Source organism: Thalassophryne amazonica, chromosome 13 (assembly GCF_902500255.1).
Source record: "Thalassophryne amazonica chromosome 13, fThaAma1.1, whole genome shotgun sequence".
Lineage (NCBI taxonomy): Eukaryota > Metazoa > Chordata > Actinopteri > Batrachoidiformes > Batrachoididae > Thalassophryne > Thalassophryne amazonica.
Genome location: NC_047115.1, coordinates 98,803,859 through 98,829,412, shown reverse-complemented (window position 1 = coordinate 98,829,412; position 25,554 = coordinate 98,803,859). Strand labels below are relative to the sequence as shown.

The 25,554-nt window shown below is 43.1% G+C and overlaps 1 protein-coding gene across 1 annotated transcript in view; it reads right to left on the bottom strand.

Moving 5' to 3' along the window:
* fbxw4 (F-box and WD repeat domain containing 4) overlaps positions 1-25,554 on the bottom strand; it is a 293,683-nt gene that overhangs the window by 95,879 nt on the left and 172,250 nt on the right. Inside the window, exons 15-16 of the mRNA XM_034184427.1 lie at positions 5,883-6,015; positions 5,596-5,681 (exon numbers count right to left, since the gene is read on the bottom strand). Coding sequence (XP_034040318.1) covers positions 5,596-5,681; positions 5,883-6,015 — 219 coding nt within the window. The remainder of the gene's footprint in view (positions 1-5,595; positions 5,682-5,882; positions 6,016-25,554) is intronic.

The window sequence follows — 25,554 nt, the reverse complement described above, 5'->3', positions numbered from 1 at the left end:
CCGTGCAGTCGGGAAGGCAGGCTGACTGGGTGACTGTGAGGAGGAAGCGTAGCCCTAAACAGAAGCCCTGTGTACACCGCCAACCCGTTCACATCTCTAACCGTTTTTCCCCACTCGACGACACACCCGCCGAGGATCAAACTCTGGTTATTGGCGACTCTGTTTTGAGAAATGTGAAGTTAGCGACACCAGCAACCATAGTCAATTGTCTTCCGGGGGCCAGAGCAGGCGACATTGAAGGAAATTTGAAACTGCTGGCTAAGGCTAAGCGTAAATTTGGTAAGATTGTAATTCACGTCGGCAGTAATGACACCCGGTTACGCCAATCGGAGGTCACTAAAATTAACATTAAATCGGTGTGTAACTTTGCAAAAACAATGTCGGACTCTGTAGTTTTCTCTGGGCCCCTCCCCAATCGGACCGGGAGTGACATGTTTAGCCGCATGTTCTCCTTGAATTGGCAAAGCTTCTGGGGAAAACCTGGTCTTGTTAGGAGAGACGGCATCCATCCCACTTTGGATGGAGCAGCTCTCATTTCTAGAAATCTGGCCAATTTTCTTAAATCCTCCAAACCGTGACTATCCAGGGTTGGGACCAGGAAGGAGAGTTGTAGTCTTACACACCTCTCTGCAGCTTCTCTCCCCCTGCCATCCCCTCATTACCCCATCCCCGTAGAGACGGTGCCTGCTCCCAGACTACCAATAACCAGCAAAAATCTATTTAAGCATAAAAATTCAAAAAGAAAAAATAATATAGCACCTTCAACTGCACCACAGACTAAAACAGTTAAATGTGGTCTATTAAACATTAGGTCTCTCTCTTCTAAGTCCCTGTTGGTAAATGATATAATAATTGATCAACATATTGATTTATTCTGCCTAACAGAAACCTGGTTACAGCAGGATGAATATGTTAGTTTAAATGAGTCAACACCCCCGAGTCACACTAACTGTCAGAATGCTCGTAGCACGGGCCGGGGCGGAGGATTAGCAGCAATCTTCCATTCCAGCTTATTAATTAATCAAAAACCCAGACAGAGCTTTAATTCATTTGAAAGCTTGTCTCTTAGTCTTGTCCATCCAAATTGGAAGTCCCAAAAACCAGTTTTATTTGTTATTATCTATCGTCCACCTGGTCGTTACTGTGAGTTTCTCTGTGAATTTTCAGACCTTTTGTCTGACTTAGTGCTTAGCTCAGATAAGATAATTATAGTGGGCGATTTTAACATCCACACAGATGCTGAGAATGACAGCCTCAACACTGCATTTAATCTATTATTAGACTCTATTGGCTTTGCTCAAAAAGCAAATGAGTCCACCCACCACTTTAATCATATCTTAGATCTTGTTCTGACTTATGGTATGGAAATAGAAGACTTAACAGTATTCCCTGAAAACTCCCTTCTGTCTGATCATTTCTTAATAACATTTACATTTACTCTGATGGACTACCCAGCAGTGGGGAATAAGTTTCATTACACTAGAAGTCTTTCAGAAAGCGCTGTAACTAGGTTTAAGGATATGATTCCTTCTTTATGTTCTCTAATGCCATATACCAACACAGTGCAGAGTAGCTACCTAAACTCTGTAAGGGAGATAGAGTATCTCGTCAATAGTTTTACATCCTCATTGAAGACAACTTTGGATGCTGTAGCTCCTCTGAAAAAGAGAGCTTTAAATCAGAAGTGCCTGACTCCATGGTATAACTCTCAAACTCGTAGCTTAAAGCAGATAACCCGTAAGTTGGAGAGGAAATGGCGTCTCACTAATTTAGATGATCTTCACTTAGCCTGGAAAAAGAGTCTGTTGCTCTATAAAAAAGCCCTCCGTAAAGCTAGGACATCTTTCTACTCATCACTAATTGAAGAAAATAAGAACAACCCCAGGTTTCTTTTCAGCACTGTAGCCAGGCTGACAAAGAGTCAGAGCTCTATTGAGCTGAGTATTCCATTAACTTTAACTAGTAATGACTTCATGACTTTCTTTGCTAACAAAATTTTAACTATTAGAGAAAAAATTACTCATAACCATCCCAAAGACGTATCGTTATCTTTGGCTGCTTTCAGTGATGCCGGTATTTGATGCCGATTGTTCTGTCTGAGTTATTTTCATTAGTTACTTCATCCAAACCATCAACATGTTTATTAGACCCCATTCCTACCAAGCTGCTCAAGGAAGCCCTACCATTATTTAATGCTTCGATCTTAAATATGATCAATCTATCTTTGTTAGTTGGCTATGTACCACAGGCTTTTAAGGTGGCAGTAATTAAACCATTACTTAAAAAGCCATCACTTGACCCAGCTATCTTAGCTAATTATAGGCCAATCTCCAACCTTACTTTTCTCTCAAAAATTCTTGAAAGGGTAGTTGTAAAACAGCTAACTGATCATCTGCAGAGGAATGGTCTATTTGAAGAGTTTCAGTCAGGTTTTAGAATTCATCATAGTACAGAAACAGCATTAGTGAAGGTTACAAATGATCTTCTTATGGCCTCGGACAGTGGACTCATCTCTGTGCTTGTTCTGTTAGACCTCAGTGCTGCTTTTGATACTGTTGACCATAAAATTTTATTACAGAGATTAGAGCATGCCATAGGTATTAAAGGCACTGCGCTGCGGTGGTTTGAATCATATTTGTCTAATAGATTACAATTTGTTCATGTAAATGGGGAATCTTCTTCACAGACTAAAGTTAATTATGGAGTTCCACAAGGTTCTGTGCTAGGACCAATTTTATTCACTTTATACATGCTTCCCTTAGGCAGTATTATTAGACGGTATTGCTTAAATTTTCATTGTTACGCAGATGATACCCAGCTTTATCTATCCATGAAGCCAGAGGACACACACCAATTAGCTAAACTGCAGGATTGTCTTACAGACATAAAGACATGGATGACCTCTAATTTCCTGCTTTTAAACTCAGATAAAACTGAAGTTATTGTACTTGGCCCCACAAATCTTAGAAACATGGTGTCTAACCAGATCCTTACTCTGGATGGCATTACCCTGACCTCTAGTAATACTGTGAGAAATCTTGGAGTCATTTTTGATCAGGATATGTCATTCAAAGCTGCATATTAAACAAATATGTAGGACTGCTTTTTTGCATTTACGCAATATCTCTAAAATCAGAAAGGTCTTGTCTCAGAGTGATGCTGAAAAACTAATTCATGCATTTATTTCCTCTAGGCTGGACTATTGTAATTCATTATTATCAGGTTGTCCTAAAAGTTCCCTAAAAAGCCTTCAGTTAATTCAAAATGCTGCAGCTAGAGTGCTGACGGGGACTAGAAGGAGAGAGCATATCTCACCCATATTGGCCTCTCTTCATTGGCTTCCTGTTAATTCTAGAATAGAATTTAAAATTCTTCTTCTTACTTATAAGGTTTTGAATAATCAGGTCCCATCTTATCTTAGGGACCTCGTAGTACCATATCACCCCAATAGAGCGCTTCGCTCTCAGACTGCAGGCTTACTTGTAGTTCCTAGGGTTTGTAAGAGTAGAATGGGAGGCAGAGCCTTCAGCTTTCAGGCTCCTCTCCTGTGGAACCAGCTCCCAATTCAGATCAGGGAGACAGACACCCTCTCTACTTTTAAGATTAGGCTTAAAACTTTCCTTTTTGCTAAAGCTTATAGTTAGGGCTGGATCAGGTGACCCTGAACCATCCCTTAGTTATGCTGCTATAGACGTAGACTGCTGGGGGGTTCCCATGATGCACTGTTTCTTTCTCTTTTTGCTCTGTATGCACCACTCTGCATTTAATCATTAGTGATTGATCTCTGCTCCCCTCCACAGCATGTCTTTTTCCTGGTTCTCTCCCTCAGCCCCAACCAGTCCCAGCAGAAGACTGCCCCTCCCTGAGCCTGGTTCTGCTGGAGGTTTCTTCCTGTTAAAAGGGAGTTTTTCCTTCCCACTGTAGCCAAGTGCTTGCTCACAGGGGGTCGTTTTGACCGTTGGGGTTTTACATAATTATTGTACGGCCTTGCCTTACAATATAAAGCGCCTTGGGGCAACTGTTTGTTGTGATTTGGCGCTATATAAAAAAATTGATTGATTGATAACCAGTAAGATATCTAGTAAGATAACCAGTAAAATAATCAATATGATAACCAGTAAGATATCCAGTATTCCACTTTGCAAGAGAGAAACAGAAACCCATATCAACCAAAGCATTTGTTTCCCACAATGCACCTTTTTTTTCACTGTCCTGGATTTAACCATCATACCTGGAGCTGCCCAGTGTGATCACCCACAGGGTCACAGGTTATTCAGGTGCAGCCATATTGGCCAAGTAGTCATTCATTTCCTTTGTGGTGGAGAATGAAGAGCTGGTGCCATCGCAGTGGAAGACTTTGATGACAGCGGGGTACAGGAAGGAGTATCTTATCCCAGCCTCTCTCAGTTTTTAGGGGCGTGGCGGACTCCTTCCTCCTTCTCACAACTTCCATAGAGAAATCCTGGTAGAATGACACATTGCTGCCCTTGATGTTTCATGTGCCTCTGCTTCTGGCTGCCTGTAGGATTTTCTGCTTGTCCGTGAAGCCTCACCAGGATGGCTCTCGGCCCTGTTTACCAGAAAGTCTTGTTGGTGGGCCCGTTCGGTGGGCTCTGTCAAGCGTAATGCAGTCGGTTTGCATATCCAATACATCTGGAATCCACTTTTCCAAAAATGTGACCATTGTGTAGCCCTCCATACCTTCATAAAGTCCAACAATTCTCAGATTCTGATGCCGACTTTGATTCTCAAAGCTTTCCAGATGATCTTCTGTAGTTGACCTTCCAGTTGTTTCACTCAGGGTGCTGTCACCGCCGACTTGTCCTCGAGGACTGAGATGTGCTGTTCGGCTGTTCCTATCCTCTGTAGTAGGTCGTTGGGTTTCCCTGAAAGTTGGCTAACTGGTTTACTTACGTTGGCCAGTTTGTTGCCCAGCATCTTCTCTGTTTACAGTAATGCAGTCCACGATACGTTTGTCGCGTTGCTCATTTAACTCCTTGTCAGCGGGGTCACTCCCGTGCTCTGCATCATCCTCTGGTTCAGGCTCATCATCTGGGCTATCGTTAGCCCTTGTAGCATTAGCTTCTTTTTTACATTCCTGTTCCTTCCTCTTGCTCTGTCCAGAGTGTGCAAAAAATGTATCGAGTGACATTATAAATTTAACGTGCACCCGACGGAGCTTTTTGCTGGTACAAAATTGGTTGAAAGATAAAATTTATAGCAATCCAACAGGGAGCTGATAACTTCACATCTGCTCAGGTCGGTGCATCACGTGATCGCCCCCATTGGGAGAGTTTTATGCATCCTCGTGTGTGTGTGTGTGTGTGGGGGGGGGGGGGTCTTTTATAATCTGAGGTAAAATTAAAAACAATTTATTGCCATGAGAAACAGACCTGAAAATGTTTCATTTCCATGGAAACATTTCAAAGGGTCCACGATTTAGGTTCATGATCCTCGTCACTGAAGCTCTGCTTCAGATCAGCAGAAAATGCTTCATACAGGCCCAAGACAGCAGCTGACGGTGACCTCGATAACAGTAACCGTGTTAGCGGTGTTCTTAAACGGTGCTGTTTAGAACCGGACATGCGTGCTTACCTCAGGGTGGGGCTGAGAGCCACGGACCACACTCTGTCCTGCATGGACACCGTGCTTCTGGGAAAAACTGATGTTAAAGTCCAAACCTATGAAAACATAAAAATACAATCAACAAACATCTCTCACAGAGCGTCCATCAACAGTCCGTTTACGAGGTTAACACATAGCTCGAAGCCGTGCTGAACAAGTGAAGTGAAGTGTAAGTGTGAATGCTGGACACACAGATCTGACACAGTGAGGAAGAAGCAGCAGACCACAACAGGAAAACACAAGTACTGCCTCCTGACCCGGGCCGTTCTGTCTCTGGAGCCGGTGACGATGAGTCCACTTCTCAAGTCCAAGCAGTTCACTTCTTGATTATGACCTGATAACTCCACTGACGTGTTGCTCCTTCTGCTGTGGATCCTGATCTTGCCGTCACTGACACAGACAAAAACATTGCATTAACCATTACAGCCATCTGAAAATAACATCCACGTTTCCACAGATTATAAGTAATTACGATAAGGTCTATCCCGAAGGAAAGTATTTTTGCCAGAGCACAGAAACAGTAAACAATTAATTTTTTTTACGGTAAGTACAACAAATTTATGCAAAATGACTGGAAGACATTTGGTTGGGACTCTGGCGAGGGCAGTTGCGTCTCTCTCCTCTCCTCCTGTGTTTTTCTCTATGTCTGCCCCAACCTTCAAAAGTCCCTACTTCACCAGACTATGAATTCTTTGAACTATATTTAGAATAACCATGGACTTGATCAGGCGGTCTCTCAATGCTATTGACACCATTTTTTCAACAAGGAATCATGAGAAAGAATTTCTGGACAGCAACTCAATTTTGTCACAATTTCAATCAGGGTTCCAAAAAAATCATAGTACTGTAACTGCTACGATGAAGGTTATAAATGATATAACAGATGCTCTTGACAAGAAACAATGCTGTATGTCTTTGTTTATTGATTTTTCAAAAGCCTTTGACTGTGTTGATCATGCTATTCTCATCAGATGCCTCTCAGCCATTGGTTTTTCTCAACAGGCAGTTGGATGATTTGTAAACTATCTCACAAGCAGAACCCAGGCTGTTCAAGTAGAGGGTCTATCTTCAGATGTATTACAAGTGAAGAGGGGCGTGCCTCAAGGCTCTGTACTAGGCCCGTTATTATTCACACTTTACATAAACAATCTAGGACAGAATATTCCAAACTCAGTGTTTCACTTTTATGCTGATGACACTGTCATATACTGTGTAGCACCCACTCCTGCTAAGGCCTTTCAGTATTTACAATGTGCGTTTGATAAAGTGCAGGAACAGCTTTGTCATCTTCAACCTATTTTAAATGCAGACAAAACAAAATGTATGTTTTTTTTTTACTAATTCAGCTAACATGAGAGCCTCATTATCTGAAAGAATTTTAACAAGAAAAAGTTAACAAATTGAGTTGGTGTCTGGTTTTAAATATTTAGGATTTTTAATTGATGATCAGTTGTCTTTTAAGGACCACATTCTTTATCTTATTAAAAAACTGAAACTTCTGTTAGGATTTTATTACAGAAATAAGTGCTGTTTTTCTTTTAGAACAAAAAGGACATTGGTGGAATCAACCTTCTTGCCTGTAATTGATTATGGAGATGTGTTGTACATGAATGCTTCTGCTCACTGCCTTTCGAGGCTTGATAGTGGGTACCATGGGGCACTAAGATTTATTGCCAACTGTCGTCCACTTACCCACCATTGTGATCTTTACTCCAAAGTAAACTGGACCTCACTATCTGCCCGACACCTCGTTCACTGGTATATCTTCATCTATAAAACCATTCTACTTTCCCATCATATTTGTTAAGTCTTTTAATAAGAAAGCAAGGAAGCTACAATCTCCGTTCTATGGATGTCCTACAATTTGCTGTCCCCAATGTACGAACTGAAATGGGCAAGAAAAGTTTTAGGTTTTCAGCACCAAACACCTGGAACAAAATACAATCTGAACTTCAGCTTCAAGCTCTTGTGACGCTGAATGAGTTCAAAAACCTTGTGAAATCATTGTAATTAATCATGTCTGTGTGTAAATGTTTTATGTGAGAGTATGTTTTGAATTTTGAATTTATCTGTTTTTATCTGTTGGAACTTATATGCTGCTGCCCTCTTGGCCAGGTCTCTCTTGCAAAAGAGATTTTAAATCTCAATGAGACTAACCTGGTTAAATAAAGGTGATGATGATGATGATGGGTGGGGGACACTGCGTGCCCAGATGGACCCTATCCTGTGGGCTATGTTCTCAACACCTGGGAGAAGTGGCGCGTTGCATGCTTGGCACCACTCTCCGTGGAAGACGCTGAGGATGTATTCTTATTTTCCTTTATGGTAGGAGGGTTTTTGCTGCTTGAATTATGTGCTGCCCTGACCTACCAGAAAAATTGGCAAGAAGGCTGCTACCAAAACCACAACCCCACATCTGTCTGTCATGATTAATGAGGTAGGCAAGGCAGTACAATTTCAGACTGCGTTAAATTCTGAACTTAAATGCTAGTGGAAACCATCTTGGAACAATCTGTCTGCCCTGCAAAGAAATTGATGCTGGAGACCAGTGAACATTCACAACTGGATCTGGACGGTTAAAGACAGGCCGTATTGGAATTCTGTCTCTCTGCCTAACCCAAACATGGCAGCTTTATCAGCTACCGAAGGTCAAAATGTCCTGCTGTTTTCCTCCAGAAGGATTTCAAAAGCCTTGGTGAAGCATTTGGCTCCCTCTTCATTTTGCCCTCCCCTACAGACTCTACACACACACATGGATAGAGACTGACACAAACTCATCTGCACACATGATGCATGCCTGGACGATGTGCTGTTGCTGCGGTGTCTACGTGTGCCCATCAGGCGGCCATGAGGTGCTGTGTGAGGTGTTTTTGTGTGGCCTGCGTGGTATTTGTGCTGTGAGGGTAGCACAAGAGTGGAACACAGTACCTGTGGTCATTAGAGAAATGACCACCTTTAACACATTTAAGGTTAATCTGAGGAAGTGGCTCATTGACCATCAAACATGTCAGCACCAAATCTCCTGAATATTCTTAGAAAATATATTTAACCTGCATGTTTAATTCTTTTTTTTAATATAATGTTTACTAAATTGTGTAATAATGTGAAGTGTTTTATGTATGTATTTTAACTAACACTTATTTTTAGGGTGATTGCTACCACCTGTCCAGGGACTGCAGATGAAAAATAGCCGCTAAGGCTAATTCTGGTGCATTTACAGAAATGTTCATTAATGTACATTGTCCCTGTCAAATAAACTAATAAATAAATAAATAAATTTGTGTCTCTTCTGAGCTTGGTGACTCGTCTGTGGAAATCAGGTGCAGCTTCATATTTCACGGTGACCATTGTGATTATGGTGATTTGTGAGAGGACACCACCACCACCTTACAAAGTCCTGGTGGCAGCTGAGCGCCTCTGTGGCGCCATGCGGTGTTTGATGTGATTTCATTACAGACCCTGTCCCTGTGTCACGGGGTTTAGCTGCATGAAAGAGACATGTAAACACTGCCCATGGGTGCTGTCATTCTTTTTTTTAGGAAAACAATTATGTTCATCATTTTTGAAAGTACTGTTGCTCAAAAATTATTAGACACCAAGATGAAGAAATAAAAACAATTTAGATCGAAGTACATGTCAGATCAAAGCCAATGTATCATTTAAGAATGTATTTATTGTCTTTTAGACATCATCATCATTTTCACTAAAGCCTAGTTCTCTGAAGCCATTGGGGCGTGGCCACTTTGAGTGACAGCTCGTGTATGAGGCTGCAGGCGGTCAGGGGATGCGGCTATGGTGGAGGGCAGTCTGTTTTTATAGCATTTTATTATAAATATCTGTAATAATGTGACTAGTCTGATGTTGAATTTCCATGCAGATCATCTAAGACGTATTTGTGCTGGTATTTTATCTCAGTAATTGAGGATTACTGAGGAAATAAGCAGGTCATAATTTGTAATGGCCACACCAAAGCAAATCAGTTATGATGAGAACCACTAGCCCTGAGAAACATGAACTGAGGTTAACTTGTTGGTTTGTAATTCTGAAAATGGGGTGTATTGGGGCTCCATATGTCCTGCTGCTCCGCCTCTTTACCCATATATGGGTTGGCCCTGTAGACGTGCACACATGCGTGCATACAGCGCTTTATACATATACAAAGGACATGAAGAATTATTTTTGGATACAATTACAATCACTTTTACAGCAGGTTTCTGTAAAGTCACCAGATGGGAAACACGAACATTTCAAAGTCACTGAATATGTCTTGGACTTTACTCCATCATACATGCATCACCAGTGACACAGCTTCATGGCACAGAGAAGGACCTTCTGAAAAGGAAGACGTGAAATTTAAGTTATAGCAGACCAGAAGGCACCCTGGGGGCTCCAGTCTGTATGTGTGACATGTTTTGTTTAGTAATCCCTCTCTGCTCTACTTAGTGATGGGCACAGCTAACCAAAAAGTTAACTTTTAGAAAGCTAAACCGATAACTTTTAGTATTGACTCCAGTACACTGGCAGCTAATGATACAGTTGTATGTTAAAGTTTGGCCCCCCTGATGTTTTCCGTGATTTTCCTTTATAAATCATTGGTTGTTTGGATCAGAAATTTCAGTTAAATATATCATATAGCAGACAAACAGTGATATTTGAGAAGTGAAATGAAGTTTATAGGATTTACAGAAAGTGTGCAATAATTCTTTAAACAAAATTAGACAGGTGCATAAATTTGGGCACCCCAACAGACAAAATACATCAATATTTAGTAGATCCTTCTTTTGCAGAAATAACAGCCTCTAAATGCTTCCTATAGCTTCCAGTGAGAGTCTGGATTCTGGTTGAAGGTATTTTGGACCATTCTTCTTTACAAAACATCTCAGGTTTGTTGGTTTCTGAGCATGGACAGCCCACTTAAAATCATACCACAGATTTTCAATAATATTCAAGTCTGGGGACTGAGATGGCCATTCCAGAACATTGTACTTGTTCCTCTGCTTGAATTCCTTAGTAGATTTTGAGCAGTGTTTAGGGTCGTTGTCTTGTTGAAAGATCCAGCCCCGGCGCAACTTCAACTTTGTCACTGATTCATGAACACTGTTCTCAAGAATCTGCTGATACTGACTGGAATCCATGTGACCCTCAACTTTAACAAGATTCCCAGTACCTACACTGGCCACACAGCCCCACAGCATGATGGAACCACCTCCAGATTTTACTGTAGGTAGCAAGTGTTTTTCTTGGAATGCTGTGTTCTTTTTCAGCCATGCATACTGCCCCTTGTTATGTCCAAATAACTCAATTTTAGTTTCATCAGTCCACAGCACCTTATTCCAAAATGAAGCTGGCTTGTCCAAATGTGCTTTAGCATACCCCAAGTGACTCTGTGGCGTGTAAGCAGAAAAGGCTTCCTCTGCATTAAAGCATCATGCAGCATCTCCTTGTGCAAAGTGCGCTGTATAGTTGAACGATGCACAGAGACACTATCTGCAGCAAGATCATGTTGTAGGTCTTTGGAGCAGGTCTGTGGGTTGACTATGACTGTTCTCACCATCCTTCACTTCAGTTTATCTGAGATTTTTCTTGGCCTGCCACTTCGGGCCTTAACTAGTACTGTGCCTGTGGTCTTCCATTTCCTCACTATGTTCCTCACAGTGGAAACTGACAGCTGAAATCTCTGAGATAGCTTTTTGTATCCTTCCCCTAAACCATGATGTTGAACAATCTTTGTTTTCAGGTCATTTGAGAGTTGTTTAGAGGCTCCCATGTTGCCACTCATTAGAAGAGATTCAAAGAGGGGAAACATTTCAAGATTCAAAGATTCAAAGCTTTTATTCTCATATGCACAGTAAAGAAACACGTTTCCCTGTACAATGAAATTCTTACTTTGCTGCCCACACTGGATGTCCATATATATATATATATATATATATATATATATATATATATATATATATATAAATGACTCTAAGCAGTAAAAAATGGCGAGGTACACGGACATGTATTCAAAACATGGTGCTGCGACTGAATTCCTCACGGCGGAGGGTTGAACACCTGCGGACAGTGTCATCTGTGGCGACGCCTGTGTGGATGTTGGTACAGCCAGGAGGTCACTAAAGTACAGGCATTAGGACTCACCTTGCCTGAAAAATAATAAATAATAATAATCAGAAAGTCATCCCTTCAGAAGGAAAAGTCTTACTGACCTTTTTTTGGGAGTGTGATGGCATAGTCCTTGCAGAATTTTTGGAATATGGCAACACGGTCAACTCTGACCAATATGTTGACACTTTGCAAGACTTTCTCATTTTTCCCCAAACTGAAAGAACAAACCAGAGGCACAGTTACCCTCATGACACAGAGGTGCAAAACCAGATGCAAAGACCTATCCAGTGTAGGTGGGGAAAGGGAATGAGACTGCCTGATGGAGAAGCATCCAGGGTTTAAACAGATTCTTGTGAGTATCTTGATTGTTTTTGAAAGAACTGTGTCGGAGGCAGAACATTTCAACCACCCCTCATATTTCTTAAGGGTTGAAGGAAATGAAGTCCAAGTCCGATAAAAAGCTGCATGTAAAGAATCAATTCCTCACAGCCGTTTTCTACGATCATTAAAATTTTATCAGCATCCAGTTTGTCCTCATTGATGCAACAAGTTTTTTGTTTAATTCTCGTGGGCTCGTGTCTTCATGGTGCACAGGTGCTGCTCTCACAGCCAGGAGGCGCTGAGTATTTCATTCTCTCGTCGTTAAAAAAAAAACCAGAGCGTCCGTAGTGCCCACATGTGAAGGCAGGAAATGTGCACACCTTCTTTGACCTCCTCCTTAACTGAAGGCTTCAAGATCACTGACTGCATGATCAGCTTACTGCCAACACACTAGAAAACAAAGTTCTGCAAGAGTTCGCTGGAATCATGACTAGCGATGGGTATCGATAAGATTTGATCAATATCAGTGCCACTGTCGATTCCGCTTATTGATCTGATTCTTTATCGATTCCCTTATCAATACCACTTGTGAATTTTCTGTGTACTACAAGTCGGCTTTACAGGTTTTCTATGTCAACAACATTTTATTGAGTCTTAAAGTAAATAAATATGAAATTGGTCACTGGATCCTTGATCTCTGGGACGAGGAGTCGTCAAGACCTTATTTAGGACATGGTTTTGGTGATTAGGGACGTCCTCATGTATTGTAATAAATATTCCAGAGAAAGTCAAGAGCTTCTCTCAGAATTTAGAAGAACAGGCCTGAAAGAAGTTTCTGTTGGAAGTATTTCAGACATAGGATCAGCAGGTTAGGTGGACTGGAAACTTCACAAAAGAGCTCTCGGTCTCAGTGGGACTAACCTGGTTAGGTTAAATTAAAGTGGGAGGGGAAAGTGTTGGCTCTGTAAGTACTTGAAAGACACTGGACTCGAGAGGATTTAGTTCTGCTGTAACGGACTGATGGAGAAGGTGGCAACAATAACGATGTCGGCTGCCATTAAACGCTGCAGAAGAAGAGAGGGTGTGTTTAATTTATATCACAGAACACGTTTTGAGGCCAGACAGGATTTCTGCATTCACTAAATCCCCCAAGAAACCACACAAAATGCATAAAAGTAATTAATTTACTCATGTTTGTTGTCAGTCTGGGTAAATCGTTGTACTTGGACCCATTGATTGTGCAGCTAAACTAGTTTCCTCAGCGGCGTGTACGCAAGACTGCAAGAAAAGTTATATACAGTGACACCAGTTTTTTATGGTACCACCATAACCCAAAATAGTATACTATTATAAGACATCCAAATAATCTGTTTAAATAATTTTATATGAAATAATAAAAGCTTCAGACATCATTCTCTACATCAAAATATGTTCGGCTTCACCCCACATGTTGACCACAAATGGTAAATGGACTGTATTTTTATAGCACTTTTTCATCTGCATCAGACACTCAAAGTGCTTTACAATAATGCCTCACATTCACCCCAATGTCAGGCTGCTGCCATACAAAGTACTCACTGCACAATGGGAGCAACTAGGGGATTAAGGACCTTGCCCAAGGGCCTCTAGCGATCTTCCAGTCAGGCTGGGATTTGAACAGTGGATCCTCTGGTCTCAAGCCCAACACTTATCCACTAGACCATCACCCCACCCCACAAAGTTTTCTTTTTAAACCATCTCCATTCTGTTTTCATTATGAAACAATGTCTTATTCATTCTATTAATTGTATTGTTCTTACCTTTGATTACAACAAAGAAAATAAATTCCAAATTCTGTAGTGAAAAATCACGCGGCGCAGATGCTGACGTCTCGAAACACAAGTCCATCGGAGCTTCATTCGAGCTGAGTCGCTTCGATTTCTCACTAATCACGGCTCGTTTAACTAGTTTGTCCGCTTCAGTTTCATTCAGGAAATGGTGGTCATAGCACTGAAAAATCTCCACATGCAATTCTTTGGTTTTCACAAGTTTTGATAAAAAACAACAACAGAATAACAGAATATTGACTTAGACAGAAAACTGTCATAAAATGGACAACTAGCGCCCCAGGATCAGGAGACAGGAGTTGAGTGTGTGGCTGGGAACTTGACTTATTGATTGAGGGTGTTTAACCAGAGACCCTCAGGCACCCCCTGTGGTCGTACCAATATTGCCCTGTGGTCCTCATGGGTACAGGGGGTGCGGGTCACCTTCCGGGTACCTGGAGATGTGGAGATGGTTCAGGTTAATATCCCACCTCAAAAGGGCTGTACTTGTAAAATCCTTGGTCCACCCGTGCTGGCTAACAAACAGAAAAACTGCAGTATGCACACAGACCTGCTTGTGAGGATCATTGGTTCAATTCCCCATCAGACAAGAAGTTCACTGACGCCAACATCGGTGTGTGAGAGCACATGTAGATGGACGGCCGTGAGGCATCACAGAGCACTTTGAGCGCCAGCGTTAGGTGAAAGCAGAGTGCATGAACCGCTGAACACAACCTCCAGGAAAGGGAGGAACCAGTGCTCCTCCTGACAAAGACCTGGACATCATCCAGAACAGGATCAGAGGAAACCGAACGCGACATCAAAGTGTGACAGACACACACACACACACACACACACACACACACACACACACTGATGGAGTCTAATGCTCTGTGCACTTCCATCAGCAGAGTGACACATCGTCGCTCCGCCTCCACACTGTAGGACGGGGAAACATTAAAAGGTAACCAATCGCTTCTTCATATCTTAACTAAATATGAAATACAGTGTTTTCTCACAGAAATATAATGAAATCTGGCAAAGTTTTCTCACTCCTGTGAACAACCTACAAGAACACAACAAACACGTGCACTTTGTTTGCCACCTGTTGTTGGCACGGCACAAATCTGAATGGCAACTTCACGGCACAGTCACAGACGCTAATGGAGCTGTGGAGTGTTTCTGTTTGGTTAAACTACAGCCAGTGTGCACGTGCAACATGATGAGGTGCACATAACATCAGGTAGACGCTGCAGATGTGAGCCTGACCCCTGGTTTTTACTGTAGTGATAAACAAGTGGGCGAGAGGGACTGATTTTTTTTTTTTAAACAGCCAAATCATAATCTGTTCACCATCTACCGGTTTACCAAAACCCTTTTATGATGGCGTCCTAGAGTTTAATGTAAAACAAAGTGGAGACAGTTAAGAGCAAACTGTTCTCCTGCTGAACAGATTCTATTTCACTCTCTAACTGTTGCTGCTCTTTTCTAACTTCATATTGAAGAAAGACTTTAACCTGCACGTTATTTAAATACTTCAGCATAAACACATTTTAAGGGGACGGCTTTTCTACAGCTTTTACGTCATTCAACACCAATTCAAACCACAGGCCTGTAGCCAAGATATCAGGATATCACAACCTACCCGTTTGTTTGATCAGATTACAAACCACAAGAGCTGTAATCAGTTTCATATTTTTGGCTTCCCTCATTCTAACTGGCCTGATTTTAAAGCTCGAATCCCAAACAGACCCAGTAATGCTGAGCTTAGACATTACATTAAAAAAGATGTTGCTTCACATCCCACTTTAGTTATGCAGAACAGTTAAACTAACTACACTTATTTTTATATGGCTCATCAATTAAACTGAGTCCAGAACTACAGTAAAACCTAGGCCCAGAGTAATACTGATTAAACATTTTAGTTATTGCAATTATTATTATTCTTAGTAGTAGTAGTATGAAAAATGTCTTCAAATGTGGACCTTTAATCATGGGGTGTTGTGCAGGCCACGTCTGTCCACAACACAGTCTTTGCGTCTGGATGCGCCCCTGGTTTAGAGTCTCTGAGCAGGAACGATAAAGAATTTGTGTATTTATGTAGAAACCACGACCTGACTGAGAGGTAAGAAGGTTTTATCAGCATATTTTACCGTCATGCCGTCTCAGGAACAGATTTTAGGAGGGGATTTTTTTTTGGGGGGGGGGGGGGGGGGGGTTAGTGTTTGTTGTTAATGCAGCTGTGTTTTTAGTTTAACCACAGCAAGGACACTCACAGAGACACTGAGAGCAAACTGACAGAAAAGAAAATTTAAAAAATGTGTTTGTAAAACTCTGCTCACTGTGCGCTGAGAGGGACAGAAAGACAGACACAGATGAACAGACACAGGGACAGGCACAGAGGGACAGAAAGACAGAGATGAACAACAAGATGACAGGCACACAGGGACAAGCACAGGGGAACAAACAGAAGAACATGACATGACAAAGATATAACCACATATTTATTCACATCGGTGCCAATGATATTTGCATGAGACACTAAGAGGTCACAAAAATGGACATAGAGAGGACTTGTGATCTCGCAAGAAAGATGTGTCAGCATCAATTAATAGTCTTTGGTCCCCTCCCCTCCCGAGTAATGATGAGGCATTTAGCAAGCTTACATCGTTGAATAGGCAGCTGGCACAATGTTGTAGGCAGCAAGGCTTTAATTTTATTGATAACTGGCCTTCGTTATGGGGTCACCATGGGTTGCTGATGCTCCCCCTCTAGCTGCCACCTTATCGTGGTGGGGGAGTTTGCGTACCCGGATGATCCTAGGAGCTATTTTGTCGGGGGCTTTGTGCTCGCTGTAGGGTCTCCCAAGGCAAACAGGTCCTAGGTGACGGGTCAGACTAAGGGCAGTTCAGAACCTCCATGTCCAGTAAAAAAATCAAGGACCGAGACGTCGCCCAGTATGGCGGAGCCGGGGCCCCATCCTGGAGCCAGGCCTGGGGTTGGGGCTCGCGCGCGAGCGCCTGATGGTCGGGCCTTAGCCCATGGGGCCCGGCCAGGCTTGGCCCGAAAGAGCGACATGGCCCGCCCTCCTGTGGGTTCACCACCTGCAGAGGGGGGCATGGGGGTCGGGTGCAGAGAGGATTGGGTGGCGGTCGAGGGCGGGTGGCCCGGTCCATGCTCACAGCCCCTGTCTGTTGGGACATGGAATGTCACCTCGCTGGGGGGGAAGGAGCCTGAGCTTGTACGGGAGGTTGAGAGATACCGATTAGAGATAGTCGGGCTCACCTCCACGCACAGCTTGGGCTCTAGTACCCAACTCCTGGAGAGGGGCTGGACGCTTCATTTTTCTGGCGTTGCCCACGAGGAGAGGCGGAGAGCTGGGGTTGCATTGCTTATTGCTCCCCAGCTCAGTTGCCATGTGTTGGAGTTCACTCCGGTGAACAAGAGAGTCGCGTCCCTACGCCTTCAGGTCGGGGACAGGTCTCTCACCGTTGTCTCGGCCTAGGGGCCGAGCGGCAGTGCAGAGTACCCGACCTTCTGTGCTAGTCACAGTTTGTCCATCACGAACACCATGTTCGAGCACAAGCGTGTCCATAAGTGCACGTGGCACCAGGACACCCTGAGCCAGAGGTCGATGTTCGACTTTGTAGTCGTATCATTTGACCTTCGGCCACATGTCTGAAGCTTGCCTCTACTGGTGGTTGGCTCTCACTGCGGTATTGTATCACTTCCTGTTCCGGAGCACAGCGGTGTTTTTCTGTATCTGTTAGCTGTTTAATCTGCGCAGTTAGATTGATCTAGTTATCTAGATTACGATTTGTTTCCCAGTGTAATCTTTACGTGCCTTAACTAAAGCACTCCTTCTGCTGAATCACCTCTAAATTATTTACACATTATTCACTTTGCGTGTTTTTAGGAATCCGCTAGCTTAGCGTAGCTACTAGCTCTTAGCCGATTTAGCATGGCGGCTTCTCCTGTCTCTCCCGCACTTTTCTGCTCTGGGTGTGAAATGTTTAGTTATTCCTCGGCCTCCTTTAGCAGTAATGGTACTTGTAATAAGTGTAGCTTATTCGTAGCTTTGGAGGCCAGGCTGGGCGAATTGGAGACTCGGCTTCGCACCGTGGAAAATTCTACAGCTAGCCAGGCCCCTGTAGTCGGTGCGGACCAAGGTAGCTTAGCCGCCGTTAGTTCCCCCCCTGGCAGATCCCGAGCAGCCGGGAAAGCAGGCTGACTGGGTGACTGTGAGGAGGAAGCGTAGCCCTAAACAGAAGCCCCGTGTACACCGCCAACCCGTTCACATTTCTAACCGTTTTTCCCCACTCGACGACACACCCGCCGAGGATCAAACTCTGGTTATTGGCGACTCTGTTTTGAGAAATGTGAAGTTAGCGACACCAGCAACCATAGTCAATTGTCTTCCGGGGGCCAGAGCAGGCGACATTGAAGGAAATTTGAAACTGCTGGTTAAGGCTAAGCGTAAATTTGGTAAGATTGTAATTCACGTCGGCAGTAATGACACCCGGTTACGCCAATCGGAGGTCACTAAAATTAACATTAAATCGGTGTGTAACTTTGCAAAAACAATGTCGGACTCTGTAGTTTTCTCTGGGCCCCTCCCCAATCAGACCGGGAGTGACATGTTTAGCCGCATGTTCTCCTTGAATTGCTGGCTGTCTGAGTGGTGTCCAAAAAATGAGGTGGGCTTCATAGATAATTGGCAAAGCTTCTGGGGAAAACCTGGTCTTGTTAGGAGAGACGGCATCCATCCCACTTTGGATGGAGCAGCTCTCATTTCTAGAAATCTGGCCAATTTTCTTAAATCCTCCAAACCGTGACTATCCAGGGTTGGGACCAGGAAGCAGAGTTGTAGTCTTACACACCTCTCTGCAGCTTCTCTCCCCCTGCCATCCCCTCATTACCCCATCCCCGTAGAGACGGTGCCTGCTCCCAGACTACCAATAACCAGCAAAAATCTATTTAAGCATAAAAATTCAAAAAGAAAAATAATATAGCACCTTCAACTGCACCACAGACTAAAACAGTTAAATGTGGTCTATTAAACATTAGGTCTCTCTCTTCTAAGTCCCTGTTGGTAAATGATATAATAATTGATCAACATATTGATTTATTCTGCCTAACAGAAACCTGGTTACAGCAGGATGAATATGTTAGTTTAAATGAGTCAACACCCCCGAGTCACACTAACTGTCAGAATGCTCGTAGCACGGGCCGGGGCGGTGGATTAGCAGCAATCTTCCATTCCAGCTTATTAATTAATCAAAAACCCAGACAGAGCTTTAATTCATTTGAAAGCTTGTCTCTTAGTCTTGTCCATCCAAATTGGAAGTCCCAAAAACCAGTTTTATTTGTTATTATCTATCGTCCACCTGGTCGTTACTGTGAGTTTCTCTGTGAATTTTCAGACCTTTTGTCTGACTTAGTGCTTAGCTCAGATAAGATAATTATAGTGGGCGATTTTAACATCCACACAGATGCTGAGAATGACAGCCTCAACACTGCATTTAATCTATTATTAGACTCTATTGGCTTTGCTCAAAAAGTAAATGAGTCCACCCACCACTTTAATCATATCTTAGATCTTGTTCTGACTTATGGTATGGAAATAGAAGACTTAACAGTATTCCCTGAAAACTCCCTTCTGTCTGATCATTTTTAATAACATTTACATTTACTCTGATGGACTACCCAGCAGTAGGGAATAAGTTTCATTACACTAGAAGTCTTTCAGAAAGCGCTGTAACTAGGTTTAAGGATATGATTCCTTCTTTATGTTCTCTAATGCCATATAACAACACAGTGCAGAGTAGCTACCTAAACTCTGTAAGGGAGATAGAGTATCTCGTCAATAGTTTTACATCCTCATTGAAGACAACTTTGGATGCTGTAGCTCCTCTGAAAAAGAGAGCTTTAAATCAGAAGTGTCTGACTCCATGGTATAACTCTCAAACTCGTAGCTTAAAGCAGATAACCCGTAAGTTGGAGAGGAAATGGCGTCTCACTAATTTAGAAGATCTTCACTTAGCCTGGAAAAAGAGTCTGTTGCTCTATAAAAAAGCCCTCCGTAAAGCTAGGACATCTTTCTACTCATCACTAATTGAAGAAAATAAGAACAACCCCAGGTTTCTTTTCAGCACTGTAGCCAGGCTGACAAAGAGTCAGAGCTCTATTGAGCTGAGTATTCCATTAACTTTAACTAGTAATGAGTTCATGACTTTCTTTGCTAACAAAATTTTAACTATTAGAGAAAAAATTACTCATAACCATCCCAAAGACGTATCGTTATCTTTGGCTGCTTTCAGTGATGCCGGTATTTGGTTAGACTCTTTCTCTCCAATTGTTCTGTCTGAGTTATTTTCATTAGTTACTTCATCCAAACCATCAACATGTTTATTAGACCCCATTCCTACCAGGCTGCTCAAGGAAGCCCTACCATTATTTAATGCTTCGATCTTAAATATGATCAATCTATCTTTGTTAGTTGGCTATGTACCACAGGCTTTTAAGGTGGCAGTAATTAAACCATTACTTAAAAAGCCATCACTTGACCCAGCTATCTTAGCTAATTATAGGCCAATCTCCAACCTTCCTTTTCTCTCAAAAATTCTTGAAAGGGTAGTTGTAAAACAGCTAACTGATCATCTGCAGAGGAATGGTCTATTTGAAGAGTTTCAGTCAGGTTTTAGAATTCATCATAGTACCGAAACAGCATTAGTGAAGGTTACAAATGATCTTCTTATGGCCTCGGACAGTGGACTCATCTCTGTGCTTGTTCTGTTAGACCTCAGTGCTGCTTTTGATACTGTTGACCATAAAATTTTATTACAGAGATTAGAGCATGCCATAGGTATTAAAGGCACTGCGCTGCGGTGGTTTGAATCATATTGTCTAATAGATTACAATTTGTTCATGTAAATGGGGAATCTTCTTCACAGACTAAAGTTAGTTATGGAGTTCCACAAGGTTCTGTGCTAGGACCAATTTTATTCACTTTATATATGCTTCCCTTAGGCAGTATTATTAGACGGTATTGCTTAAATTTTCATTGTTACGCAGATGATACCCAGCTTTATCTATCCATGAAGCCAGAGGACACACACCAATTAGCTAAACTGCAGGATTGTCTTACAGACATAAAGACATGGATGACCTCTAATTTCCTGCTTTTAAACTCAGATAAACTGAAGTTATTGTACTTGGCCCCACAAATCTTAGAAACATGGTGTCTAACCAGATCCTTACTCTGGATGGCATTACCCTGACCTCTAGTAATACTGTGAGAAATCTTGGAGTCATTTTTGATCAGGATATGTCATTCAAAGCGCATATTAAACAAATATGTAGGACTGCTTTTTTGCATTTACGCAATATCTCTAAAATCAGAAAGGTCTTGTCTCAGAGTGATGCTGAAAAACTAATTCATGCATTTATTTCCTCTAGGCTGGACTATTGTAATTCATTATTATCAGGTTGTCCTAAAAGTTCCCTAAAAAGCCTTCAGTTAATTCAAAATGCTGCAGCTAGAGTGCTGACGGGGACTAGAAGGAGAGAGCATATCTCACCCATATTGGCCTCTCTTCATTGGCTTCCTGTTAATTCTAGAATAGAATTTAAAATTCTTCTTCTTACTTATAAGGTTTTGAATAATCAGGTCCCATCTTATCTTAGGGACCTCGTAGTACCATATCACCCCAATAGAGCGCTTCGCTCTCAGACTGCAGGCTTACTTGTAGTTCCTAGGGTTTGTAAGAGTAGAATGGGAGGCAGAGCCTTCAGCTTTCAGGCTCCTCTCCTGTGGAACCAGCTCCCAATTCAGATCAGGGAGACAGACACCCTCTCTACTTTTAAGATTAGGCTTAAAACTTTCCTTTTTGCTAAAGCTTATAGTTAGGGCTGGATCAGGTGACCCTGAACCATCCCTTAGTTATGCTGCTATAGACGTAGACTGCTGGGGGGTTCCCATGATGCACTGTTTCTTTCTCTTTTTGCTCTGTATGCACCACTCTGCATTTAATCATTAGTGATCGATCTCTGCTCCCCTCCACAGCATGTCTTTTTCCTGGTTCTCTTCCCTCAGCCCCAACCAGTCCCAGCAGAAGACTGCCCCTCCCTGAGCCTGGTTCTGCTGGAGGTTTCTTCCTGTTAAAAGGGAGTTTTTTCCTTCCCACTGTAGCCAAGTGCTTGCTCACAGGGGGTCGTTTTGACCGTTGGGGTTTTACATCATTATTGTATGGCCTTGCCTTACAATATAAAGCGCCTTGGGGCAACTGTTTGTTGTGATTTGGCGCTATATAAAAAAAAAATTGATTGATTGATAGTTGGAACACACCCTCCAGTCCCCCTTCTTAAACAGAGGGACCACCACCCCGGTCTGCCAATCCAGAGGCACTGTCCCCGATCGCCACGCGATGTTGCAGAGGCGTGTCAGCCAAGACAGTCCCACAACATCCAGAGACTTAAGGTACTCAGGACGGATTTCATCCACCCCAGGAGCCTTGCCACCGAGGAGCTTTTTAACCACCTCGGTGACTAATGGATGAGTCCGCCTCTGAGTCCCCAGTCTCTGCTTCCTCTTCGGAAGACGTGACGATGGGATTGAGGAGATCCTCGAAGTACTCCTTCCACCGCCCGACAACATAACAGTGCGGGTGGGGAGCTGTTGAGAGCTGCTTCCGCCTCCTGAGGCGTCCAACGGTTTGCCAGAATCTCTTCAAGGCCGACCGATAGTCCTCCTCCATGGCCTCCCCGAACTCCTCCCAGACCCGAGTTTTTGCCTCTGCGACCGCACGGGCTGCGGCACACTTGGCCTGCCGGTACCTGTCAGCTGCCGGTGGGGTCCCACCTGCCCACAAAGATAAGTAGGACTCCTTCTTCACCTTCACGGCATCCCTTACTTCCGGTGTCCACCACCAGGTTCGGGGATTGCCGCCGCGACAGGCACCAGAGACCTTGTGACCACAGCTACGAGCGGCCGCATCGACAGTGGAGGTGGAGAACATGGTCCACTCGGACTCCATGTCTCCAACCTCCCCCGGGATGAGGGAGAAGCTCTCCCGGAGGTGGGAGTTGAAGATCTCGCTGACAGAGGGTTCCGCCAGTCGTTCCCGGCAAACCCTCACGATACGTTTGGGCCTGCCAGGTCTGACCGGCTTCCTCCCCTCCCAGCGGATCCAACTCACCACCAGGTGGTGATCTGTCGACAGCTCTGCCCCTCTCTTCACTCGAGTGTCCGAGACATGTCAATCAATCAATTTCAATCAATTTTTTTTTATATAGCGCCAAATCACAACAAACAGTTGCCCCAAGGCGCTTTATATTGTAAGGCAAGGCCATACAATAATGATGTAAAACCCCAACGTCAAACGACCCCCTGTGAGCAAGCACTTGGCTACAGTGGGAAGGAAAAACTCCCTTTTAACAGGAAGAAACCTCCAGCAGAACCAGGCTCAGGGAGGGGCAGTCTTCTGCTGGGACTGGTTGGGGCTGAGGGAGAGAACCAGGAAAAAGACATGCTGTGGGGGGAGCAGAGATCGATCACTAATGATTAAATGCAGAGTGGTGCATACAGAGCAAAAAGAGAAAGAAACAGTGCATCATGGGAACCCCCCAGCAGTCTACGTCTATAGCAGCATAACTAAGGGATGGTTCAGGGTCACCTGATCCAGCCCTAACTATAAGCTTTAGCAAAAAAGGAAAGTTTTAAGCCTAATCTTAAAAGTAGAGAGGGTGTCTGTCTCCCTGATCTGAATTGGGAGCTGGATCCACAGGAGAGGAGCCTGAAAGCTGAAGGCTCTGCCTCCCATTCTACTCTTACAAACCCTAGGAACTACAAGTAAGCCTGCAGTCTGAGAGCGAAGCGCTCTATTGGGGTGATATGGTACTACGAGGTCCCTAAGATAAGATGGGACCTGATTATTCAAAACCTTATAAGTAAGAAGAAGAATTTAAATTCTATTCTAGAATTAACAGGAAGCCAATGAAGAGAGGCCAATATGGGTGAGATATGCTCTCTCCTTCTAGTCCCCGTCAGCACTCTAGCTGCAGCATTTTGAATTAACTGAAGGCTTTTTAGGGAACTTTAGGACAACCTGATAATAATGAATTACAATAGTCCAGCCTAGAGGAAATAAATGCATGAATTAGTTTTTCAGCATCACTCTGAGACAAGACCTTTCTGATTTTAGAGATATTGCGTAAATGCAAAAAAGCAGTCCTACATATTTGTTTAATATGCGCTTTGAATGACATATCCTGATCAAAAATGACTCCAAGATTTCTCACAGTATTACTAGAGGTCAGGGTAATGCCATCCAGAGTAAGGATCTGGTTAGACACCATGTTTCTAAGATTTGTGGGGCCAAGTACAATAACTTCAGTTTTATCTGAGTTTAAAAGCAGGAAATTAGAGGTCATCCATGTCTTTATGTCTGTAAGACAATCCTGCAGTTTAGCTAATTGGTGTGTGTCCTCTGGCTTCATGGATAGATAAAGCTGGGTATCATCTGCGTAACAATGAAAATTTAAGCAATACCGTCTAATAATACTGCCTAAGGGAAGCATATATAAAGTGAATAAAATTGGTCCTAGCACAGAACCTTGTGGAACTCCATAATTAACTTTAGTCTGTGAAGAAGATTCCCCATTTACATGAACAAATTGTAATCTATTAGACAAATATGATTCAAACCACCGCAGCGCAGTGCCTTTAATACCTATGGCATGCTCTAATCTCTGTAATAAAATTTTATGGTCAACAGTATCAAAAGCAGCACTGAGGTCTAACAGAACAAGCACAGAGATGAGTCCACTGTCCGAGGCCATAAGAAGATCATTTGTAACCTTCACTAATGCTGTTTCTGTACTATGATGAATTCTAAAACCTGACTGAAACTCTTCAAATAGACCATTCCTCTGCAGATGATCAGTTAGCTGTTTTACAACTACCCTTTCAAGAATGTTTGAGAGAAAAGGAAGGTTGGAGATTGGCCTATAATTAGCTAAGATAGCTGGGTCAAGTGATGGCTTTTTAAGTAATGGTTTAATTACTGCCACCTTAAAAGCCTGTGGTACATAGCCAACTAACAAAGATAGATTGATCATATTTAAGATCGAAGCATTAAATAATGGTAGGGCTTCCTTGAGCAGCCTGGTAGGAATGGGGTCTAATAAACATGTTGATGGTTTGGATGAAGTAACTAATGAAAATAACTCAGACAGAACAATCGGCATCAAATACCGGCATCACTGAAAGCAGCCAAAGATAACGATACGTCTGAGTACTGGAGAGGAGAATTCGACCGATGGTCGAACCTCGGATTCTGGAGGAGGAGTGTGATTTTCGTCCTGGTCGCGGCACACTGGACCAGCTCTACACGCTCCATCGGGTGCTCGAGGGTTCATGGGAGTTCACCCAACCACTCCACATGTGTTTTGTGGATCTGGAGAAGGCATTCGACCGTGTCCCTCGGGGCGCCCTGTGGGGAGTGCTCCGGCAGTACGGGGTCTGGGGTCCTTTGCTAAGGGCTATCCGGTCCCTGTACGACCGCAGAAGGAGCTTGGTTCGCATTGCCGGTAGTAAGTCAAACCTGTTTCCAGTCCACGTTGGCCTCCGCCAGGGCTGACTTTTGTCACCGGTTCTGTTCATTATTTTTATGGACAGAATTTCTAGGCGCAGCCAGGG